The sequence below is a fragment of the Ctenocephalides felis genome, unplaced genomic scaffold (genome assembly GCF_003426905.1).
Source record: "Ctenocephalides felis isolate EL2017-DRISC unplaced genomic scaffold, ASM342690v1 CF-g0.4_SCAFFOLD_01604, whole genome shotgun sequence".
NCBI lineage: Eukaryota > Metazoa > Arthropoda > Insecta > Siphonaptera > Pulicidae > Ctenocephalides > Ctenocephalides felis.
Genome location: NW_020537758.1, coordinates 29427123 through 29438426, shown reverse-complemented (window position 1 = coordinate 29438426; position 11304 = coordinate 29427123). Strand labels below are relative to the sequence as shown.

Below are 11304 nucleotides of genomic sequence, written 5' to 3'. Positions count from 1 at the left end.
TGAAATTGACTTTGATTTCGTGTTCTTGAATTAATCTAATATTCAAAATCATCATGCATACTATGCATATGTTATCAAATTTAATACATTTGAATAGCATTATGATCCAAACTTTGTACAGGCATTTGTTAGAACGGGTCTGCAGTGTCCAGACAATTTATTTGCCTTTTCTGAACTTGATGGAAATGTACAATTCTATATTTGATACACTTGACATATCACCGATCTCGCAAATATTTAAAAGTTTTCAAAAACTAATCCATAGACGTGGTACGTATTTGTTATTAAAATTGGATCAGAAACATTTTAATAATCAGTTGAATATGCCTACCAAATGCATTAAATATACTACATTTTATTATGACAACTAAATTATGTTTATCTGTAAACGAAACAATCTCATAAAATCAATTAGAATTTTCAATACACAAACTATATATCTATCTATCACAAATCTGTGATCATGTAGTTAAAGCATGGTGTTTTCCGGAAAAAATACAATTTAGCTATGTCTCGAGTAAAAGCATTATGTTTTCTGCACGACCTAATACTATTTCACACAACAGAAATTTCTCATCGAGTTCTCAACATTTTGCATCGTCTCAGCAAAATAATTCGAGCGTGCAAATGCATAACGTATGCAAAAACGTATTGCAATGTACGAAACAGAGGCTGGCATTGCACGCTAATACGACTGCAATAATTCCCTACTCATAACGTAACTGCTGGCCATAAATTTTAATGATTATATAAAGCGGAACACTCCAATATATTATATTGTACGTGATTCATGTATTTAATAAACATATTTGTCATAGCTTTAGGTGTATAATGGTATAAAGTGAACGTTAAACTTATTGTACGTGCGCTTTTGGCGTTGTGGATGCTGGAAGTTTGAGTGGAAAGCGTTAGATATTACGATCTCGCTTCGGTAGCTACATTTATAATAGTCTACGAGCTAGTAAACCATGTACACTTCAAAATAATTTTTTAAATTTTATTTATTTGTGTATAGTACTATATATCAACATTATTAATACAATTCGAGTGCCCCATGCTTTGAATGGAGAGTGTGCCCAAAATCCCACATACAATTATATCAAGTTGTAGTATTATATTAGTAAAAAAAAATATTGATGTATGTTTGCGCAAATTCAATAAATTCGAAAGTATATGGATGGTGAAGCACTGCACGATCATACTAATTTCACATATTTATAATGATCTAACTACAATTTTCAATGAAGTGAAATACATAAGAAGTCATGAGCATCATCACATCGCAACTAATATTTATTATATTTACTATCCTTTTCTATATTACTTATATTATATTGTAACAATAAAATAAATTAAAGATACCATAATAAGTTTATATACTTAAAATTATGTAAAAGTATAAATTGAGGTTCAGTTACTGTATTGATCAAATATTTCAAATTCTTTTCATTAAAAACTATATAATAACTAAGCAATCTCAATTAAATTGACAACCAATGTCATTTTTATTATAAAACTATTTTTATAAAGTTATTGTACTTTTTTGCAACGAGAAGCTCTATCACTAAATTGTCGGTAATATTGTTAGCGTGTTCAAGTAATCGCACTCAGGCGCGCATTTGCAGAAAGTGTTTCTGAGCATCTTCCATTATCGACATGTTTATGAGATTTATAATTTAATAATAATATAACGGTGACATACTTCTATATAGAGTCGTGGTTAGACCGGAGATGATTCAATTTCCAATAAAATCTATTTAGTCTTAAATTTTATTATGTACTACTTAAAGTACAAACGGGCAAAAAGCATTTGTGTAATGTACGGATAACATGGTAAAAGCTTTTTATTTGAAATATTAGAAAATACATATGTGCAGCAATTTATAATTTTTGAAATAATTAAAGACATTCTACATTAACATTAATTTTAATCAGTGTTTTTATTATGGAACAATTATTTCGTATCTAGTATTTAATTTCGTTTGAAGCAAAAAATCCTTATAATGCTCATACTTTTTTTAAAGCAGGATATTAAATTTGCGCTTAAGTGTTTCTTGAAAATTTTCACAAACTTGCAACAAGCTTTTAAAAATATAGATCCTCTGCAAAATATTAAGTAATGTCATCTTCGATAGTCTGGTGTATTCCACAATGAACGGAGGTAATATGCCGTGTACCATTTGGATGACTTTTATGTAACAGGGAGCTGTTTGAGATAAAAGAAATAAAACGTTAGATACTTTGTGATGCTCTTAGTGGAAGACTTCAAGTTATGGTGGATACTTATGATCAACTCTTCTGTGAGTTTCTAAGAAAATTGAAAATATGGTTGTGTGTTCTTTGTACAGGTATCTATCTCTGATGTAATATCACTTGCTGGTATACACACATATATACATATACATATACATATACATATACACATATATACAATATATATATATATATATATATATATATATATATATTGTTTGAAAGCCAAATAACTAAAAATCTGAGAGATTCTCGTATATTAAATTAAATCTTACCAATTTTTATTGTTCATTAGTCATTATGATAGTGATTGTCATTCTATAATTAGATTAAATTAATCAAATTATATTTATTATTAATAATTACGTCTCAACATACCTAAATTGATTGCCGAATATTATACGATTAAATTTATGCTATGTAATATAAAAATTAACAACTATAAATATAATATTAATATGCTACAATAATCCTATCTTGCACAGTACTAGATTTTTGTAATATTGTGCGTTAATTTTTGAACAAGAGAATACCAAAATTACGGTGGAGACGCCATGTACTAATGCCAAGAGTACAGTTGCTCTAGAATAGTGTTAATTAAAATTAATGAAATTTAATAATAAGATACCCTATATTATAAAAAAATGTCGTTTACTATATTATTACTATAATTATTACTTTGTTCATTAATCAGATTAAAATAAACTTAATTACTTGATTTTTTGTAAAAAAGTAACGTTATGTATATTATCTATAATAGAGAAAATAACTTGAGTTATAAGATATCACAAACAATTATTTTTTTATAAAGAATAATTACCGTGCTGCTATATAAATGAATATTGAATTCTATACAGTATACGTGTATGTTAATTTTGGGTTAACATGCAATATTTCATGAAATATCATTCAGTTTCTTACAAAAGTACATTTTTATTCCAGCATACATCATGTTTTAGTGGACAGTAAATAATATTTTCAAGTACCTTTTCCGAATCTCACAAGTCAATGACTTTTGCATGTTTGGCATAGATATTTATGTTTGGAAACTCGACCTTTTGCGTATCATTACTTTTCGTATGCTAAATTAACCCCTGTTTTCTCAATCCGAGCGTACGGTTAACAAATATTCGAAAGGCAACCCCTATATGACGTTCAATTTGAAGGTAGCTTAAATATGGTTATGTTATTTCAACGTACCCTGAATTTGTAAAATACATTGAAAATATAAAGGTTGAATTTGTAATAATTTGAGAACCTAATATAGTTTATTTAACTATTTTACCAAATTGTTTATTTAAATTTTTCTCAAACTGATTCGATGTAAAAATTTTGAAGTATTACTTTGATAGAAAGCAAAATCTCATTGTTTGTTTTAACAATCTATTTATTTGCTGTTACATTTAATATGCGTTATAGACTTTTTTCTTCCTGAATAACTTATTTTACACCATTTGACTATTTGATTTTATAGTATTCGAAATGTTATGATCTAAGTGAAGCACTCAATGAATCATAATTTTCCATAATATGAAATATCACTAAGCATAGTACTATTTATATAGAATTTTATTTTTTCGGTGTTTTGTACATATTATACATCGGTGGATTTCCAAAAGTACAAGAGTTATCAATTTGCTAATGAAAATCATTCTAATGGATTCTGTAAATCATTATTGAAGTTGTTTTATGTCATTCTTGTTAACCCTAATTATACCCAGATGTATGTCAGAGCATGTACGAATTTCGGAACACACACAGTCTTGCATAATTAATCTCCGTAGCTACTAGATTTCCTAATGTTTCTGTAGATAATGCGAGTTTAAATAAGATTAAACTGTCTAGACATTAAAAAGTACTGAAACGTTTAAATGGAATAAGAAATTTAAACACATCGCAATATCTTTTCGAGATCAATTCGATGCACACAAAGCGCCTGCGATAAATTCTGTAAGTTACGATGACATGGTGCATTGTAATTAAATTTGTGTTAATCAATGTGATGGGAATGCACCAAATGTAGATTAGTAGAGCTACATAGTTATCTAAGGCTAAAATTAAATTAAATATTAATTAAATTTAAATAAATTATATAATAATAATTAAATTACATTTTGATATTACTATTTATGCCAAGCACAATAAAAATTACTTTCTTTGATCAAAATTAAAACCTCTTCAAAATGTTTGTTTTCCAAAGTACTTGTTGAATTAAATTATTTAAAGTATTTTGATATTTTTCACATATATTATATTTCCACTTACTTGCTGTTACTTCAAATTCAAATAAACCTTTATCGTTGGAAAATAAATCTTTTTAAAATTTTCTTTGAAACGTTTCATGATACAATATATTTTAATAGTTAATTGCAAATATAAATAATAGTTAAAATTCATAACTAAGATTATATATTATAGTGTGCCTGTGAACAAAAATTAAATCGCATACCGAAAGAAAATTTTGACATTGGTTATTCCCTCAAAAATAAAAAAAGTTTTGTCTTCTACATAGAAGTTGCAAAACTTCTTTACCACTCGTATTCGCGTGCTCGCACTTCAATAAGGCATTACTCACTTTTTGTATTACGGGAATAATAGAAAAGCGAACTTTTACTGAAAACTTTCAGCTTTTAAACTTAAAAAGTTCAAAGTTCGAAAAGCCTCATTGCGGTGCAGATGCTTACTATGACGTGCAGCTACCTATTCTGGTTCATGTAACGACTACTAATACTGACACCGACTCCGGTATCTCCGGAACCCAAAATGAATCCGTTGTAGACATTTCGAATTCATTTGCACAATGGAAGTCTGTTCGAAGTCCTTGTTGTAACTGAGACAAAAGTCAATACTAGGTATAAGCTACAAAATGATTGAAATATCGATTTTGCTCTAACTGTTGCTTACCCCAATTTTACTAAAAATATAATTTTTTTAAATCAATTCTACTTGTAAAAACTGTACGATCCAAAGGTTAAAGAAAGTTCATTATTTGACATCAAATAATAGAATGATTTATGCAATATACAAAATTGATTATATAGAAGCTGTCGGAATCTTGAATTATTTTATGTTTGGTATTTATTAACAATTTTTGTCAAAGCTTTAGTTGAAACTGAATCAGAAGTCCATAATGTAAAAAAAAATACTAAAAATATAACGTAAGACTATTAAGATATAAGCTATATGAAAAAATTTAACATATTTACTTAAATACGTAGTATATGGACATTCAACTAGGATTCTAAGCTAAGATTTAGAAAAAAACATCTACCGACGGTTATTAGTTATCAATAAATGTAAACTAACTAACTCTGCCTAAAGAATAAACAGTTTTTTTATTTTAAAATTATTTTGTTAACGTCATACAAATTTACACAATATTCAAATTTTTTAAAATGTGCAAGTATCTCTTGGTTTTTTACAAAAAACTATGTTTTAATCCAAATGAAATTTCTTAATTATTCCTAGTTTTCTCACCTATTTGAGAGTATTCATACTATTTATTTCATTTTTAGAAATATTACTGAAATGCTCTCATTTCTTTGGCATTTTGTATATCACGTGGTATAATATCAAAAGTTTTGAGAATCAATTTAAATAAATTGTGGAGTTATCCAGATGGTTTCATTATGATGTTCTTGTAACTATTTCTATGAATATAAAACGATTCTAAATGCAGAAAGTAATATTTTCTTAAAAATAAACTTACAAAAATCACCACATTGCTCGTTAAAAGAATATCATAGTAATTATCTTAGTTTTGCATTAAATGTTATTAGTGTATCCAAAAAGTTCTATTGAGGCAGATTGTTTCAAACTATTTAATGAGTTCTGTGTAATTAAATTGATTTTACCCTCTGTTAAGAAAGCTGTTGTTTTAGTTTTTAAAAATCTTAACTACGATTTCTAAATGGGTTTTGTGATATAAAATTTAACAATTTTTCAAGAAACTTAATATAATGTTCTTTGTGAATGCTCTTAAAATTTTATGTATGATTATATTTTCATATTTATTTATTTATTTATTTATTCATAAGCAAGCCGTAATCAATAATAATAGATATTATTTCAGGCTCTTGTCATATGATAACGTCACATACAAGTATTTATACTTATAAAAAATATAACACAAAGTTTGTTATAAATTTGTACAAAAATCTATACGTGATGTATATATATATATATATATATATATATATATTTATATATATATATATATATATATATGCACGCCTTATGTATTTCGTCAACATAAACCTTTTATCTGAATAATAACACCTTGGATGTTTGCTATGTCACATGTAAGGTCACTTGGCGTTGAACCTCGGTAACCTTTTGAGATACGTACGTTTTGTTTACGTAAAGAGACACCATTAGTCGCTTTTCTCCAAGCCTATTATATTAATTCAGATGTTGTATTTTCAGTTAACAATTGAAAGTTCAGTTTCCTATTGCAACAATTCCACACTACTTTTCCATATAATATGGATTTGTTGTTACCAACAAATTATTTATTTTAAAACGCAAAATTAAAACGCAAATGTTTGTTCGAAAATTTGTTTAATTTCAATGTTTAAATATATTTCTCAGAGCGATTAGTTCTTTAAATAATTATAAATAAAAATACTTTTGAAAAAAAATGTTTTTGAATTGAAATGTTTAAATTTCGAAATTGATAGAAATACTATTCTTTTCGAAATAATAAACATCTTTTCTTTATGGCATCTTATCTAAAACTTGTTTTTTTACGAACCCATTTTTATGTACACTTATAGAAAGTTACTATTGAGATATTGTATTTTTATGTTTGAATAATGAGCCTTAATAAGGCAAAATTCTGTAAATAATAAACTATTTACAAAACCGTGTTTATACCAGGATAAAAATCATTTTTGCTTCCGACGGTTTAATAATAATATACCGGTAATATCAAAACAAATGAAACGTTAGAACTTGACACGTCAGGGCTCAATTTTGGGAAAATTGTTTTTTTATTTCAAAATTATTTTAAAAGCAAGTTGGATGCCACCATGTCCCTAACAAAATGGCCTGAGAGGCAAAAAAGTCTTTATGAATATCATTTATATATGAACTCTTTGGAGACTAAGGAGGAATTATTAAATACAAAAGTTAAAACAAAGTACCGTTCTAAATTTTACAATAAAATTGATAAAGAAAATCGAAATGAAAAACGTTGTTCATCTAAGACCATGGGATCGCCGCAGATAACAAAGGTTGACCCTAAAAAATATTTGAAAAAAGGAGGCGGTTTTAAACCAGAAGTACCTCAGGTGACCCATAAGTGTCATAAATTGAATATACCAAGAGTTCCTGCAAGATCTACATTATCTTTAAATACGGTACGCTTATATGAAGCCACAGATACATCAAATGTTACATCAAATACTACTTCAAATACAACATTAGTCAATCATCCTCTGGAAAATATACGTAAATATCAAGCTTACAAAGCAAGTACTCTAATCCCAAAATTGCAGTAAATAGATTTGGCGATACTAAGTCCTTGAAAGAAGTCGAGCCGGTGTATGTTCTAAAAACCTCTTTTGGAAAGGTGCCGAAATACATTATAGAACAACACATCGGGGATTCGTACGATCAACCTGCTGGTGGTGAAAAAATTGAACATGCAAAATCGTATAAGTGCAACCTCATTCAGGAAATTGAACATTACGAAATGTTGAAGAATCTGAAAGAAAACTGGACTGAAACGTATAGAGAATACCAAAAATTGCCCCTTAAGCCGATTAAGGGTTACGTGGCACAGAAAAGGGCACAACTAGATAATCATCTAAATGCTTTAGAAAGAGATATTCGGCTGTTGGAACGGCATCCAATTATATATATGAAACAAGAGTAGAGGAAGAAAAGTAAACTATTTATGGTATACTATTAATTTTATTTACATTTAAATAATTGTTTTACCGTTGGAATAAAAGTAGTCTCAAATAAATCTTTTATATTGTTATTGTCACTTATATTATTTTCACAAAAATTCTACGAAACTAGATGCATTATCTAGTATTATGAAATATATATTAAACATTCAACCCACCATCCGACCCTTCTTGTGTGTAATTGTTTCCACTCATAAGTAGATGGCTGTTCAACTATATCGCATTTTGAAGGATCCTCAAGACCATGCTTTAATAGTATATAATATAGTCGAATGATAAAGCGAGCTTGCTCTGGCAAAGGGAGTCTTATCCATTATAATGGGAAGCATATATTCAAATCCGTTACGGAAATTAAATATAAATCATACATGTCTACGGTTGGCGCCCTTCATATAAATGTTGGGCGCACGAAGGACGATTATTACATGTCTTTACAGATATAGATCGTAATATTTTATGTTAATAATAGTATATGGTATTTTTGACTTGTTGCTGGAGATTTTCTCTTAGTTTAAGAAGTGGTCTGCTTATTTTATTAAAGTTCCAAATCATTCCACATCGTATCACACGAAATTGTAGAAAGAGTATATGCTCATGTAACTTCTAATCTAATTTAAAATGCTTTCTTTTAGCTAAGTTTTGTATATTTAATAGTATTCTAGTGAAGTTAGGTTATAAAATACAAGTACGAAACATTTATTTATATCGGTTGACACTAAACTCGCACTTTTTTTAAATTTTTTGACCAATATTTGAATTTCGTTCACGTTTAGATAATTTTAGTAAGTTTTATGAATTTTCTATTATCTAACCAATTCAACAATGTGTTATTCATATTTTCATTATATCTCAATAATTTAATAATAATTCAAAATCAATTTACTAAGTTTCTAATCAATATAATCAGAATCATTGATAGTTTCGAACACTTTACATTGTCTAGCAAACTATGCAATATGTGAGAAATGTCTGTAATGGATTGAATATTAATTGATATTTGAGTGTTTGTTACTTGTTGAATGTTTGATGCATAGCTACGTGAATATCGTGATATTACTTTGATCCCAAGATAGATTACGTCCATGTCTTTACATTTATATGATCGATATATGATTATTGATCTGTAATTGAATAATTATTCTATTATATTAGGCACTTGCAACGATTAAATCAGTTTTGTAGTAAACGGTTATTGAAGCCATGATATCATAAACGATCATTTTGCATCTTAAAATAGCGGTTTACCAAAATATTGTAAAATGTGAAAAACCAAGCAAACCGCATGTTTTATTATGTGCAGCGTAGGTTAATCATTAATTGATTAGTATAGCATAAATTTTATTATATTATATCATTATATATATAAACATTTAGGTTATACCTATATAAAACTAGGTTATAAGTTGGTAATTATTTAATTTAATTTTCAAAGTTAACCGTCTTCTGCACGGTTAATTCATTTACAATTTGTAACAGAACCATTTCCCGAAACTACACTCGTCAATGTCTCGAATAACTTCTGTTCTTGGATGAGTATTTCCGTGTGCATTCTGTAAACATTGACTCTGAACTATAAACGCCAAATTAGTCGGAACGAACTTCCCTTCCAAAATCACCTTCAGTACATAACAACCGCCCAAACCGAGCGGAACGTCCGGACCACAAGCGCCCGCTCGAGGTTGCGATTGTGTAACTATTGTCGGAGAAAGTTCGAAAAGCTGCGGTCAGATGAACTCTCGCTAGACGCTAACGTAATAAGTAAACATTGTAACGAAATAAATTAACTGGAAATTCGATAACGAATTTTAATTAAGTTATAATTCTAAGTAGGTTGTAAGATATACACACTGAACAGTTCCGAATATAATTAATGCATCAAGCTATCAAAATCCCGTCTATTCTTATTTTTTTTTTCTGAGACGACATAAATTGTTTGTTTTTCCACAATTTTGCATATTTGAGTAACTTTAATACTGTCTTGTATATAAATATTAACTATATTTATATACTATATTTACTATATAATTTACAGTTTTTAAAAGCAATAAATATTTATTTATTTATTTAATTTATTTTTTATTTTTTTAATGTTTTTGTTTGGCAATATGTTTATACAAAACATCAATAAAATATATAAAAAGTATTATCATCAGATACACCAAGCGTAAAGTCCTCTAGTAATAGCACTCATCTCCTAAATCCACCTATATTAGACATCATCGTTATCTTCTAAATAGTTTTGTAATGTGCATGAAAATTTATGATAATCTTACAGTTCTCTTCAATAAATTTTTGCAATAACTTGTCTTTAAAGTATATTTTGGCATGGACCATTTTTTTATTAACATACATCTAAGGTGTATTACCCAAGGATATCTATTTTAGTATTGCAGGCCTTTAAAAAGAAAGTTTACGTCACAATTGTGGATATTCTAGCCTGATTGGGTATATTGAGTTGGTCGCATAATAGAGTATAAATTGGGTCTTTCTCAATTTTGTGTCAATAACATTCATTTTTAGTCAGAACACAAAGGCATTTTCTGATCTAGCAATTTAATATAGAACTTATGAAAATATATATAGCTATTAGATAGAGGTGAACAGATTTTCAAAATAATATATTTTGAGCTAGTTGCATAACGGAAAAATCAAACATTATAACCTTATCATAGAAAATCTCCTAGATTTGTTCGCTAGTAATATATTTTATGTTTGAACGATAAAAATATTGATTAGAATTATAATTGTTATTAAATCGGTTATTTTTGAAACATATTTATTTATTTAATTACCAATATATAATATATTTATATATACATATAATTTAAAATATATTACATATAGTTAGAAAATGGTGAATGTACCAGATTATCAGGTCAATAAACAATTAAAAAAAATACCAAGAAAATCAGATAATATGAATTTTATGCTGAGATCTATGAATTTGGGTATAATGTGGCTGCTGTAATTAGATTTAGAAAAAATTAGTATTTAATGATATTTAATGTTTTGTTGAAGTATAAGGCATGGAGTCAATAGTATTATTGAAATGTTATGCTTCCTAACTATATTTGATTTATTAGCAAGCTTCTTGTTCGTTTGTCTTTTCATAAATAATATCGACCCGTGACATTTT

General features: G+C 27.6%; 1 protein-coding gene across 1 annotated transcript; it reads left to right on the top strand.

The window, feature by feature from the left end:
• Positions 1-7283: 7283 nt before the first annotated feature.
• LOC113373616 (enkurin-like) lies at positions 7284-8131 on the top strand. The gene is made up of 2 exons (XM_026613903.1): positions 7284-7704; positions 7752-8131. Exons 1-2 carry the CDS (start codon positions 7284-7286, stop codon positions 8129-8131), a joined length of 801 nt encoding a protein of 266 aa, XP_026469688.1.
• The last annotated feature ends 3173 nt before the right edge of the window (positions 8132-11304 follow it).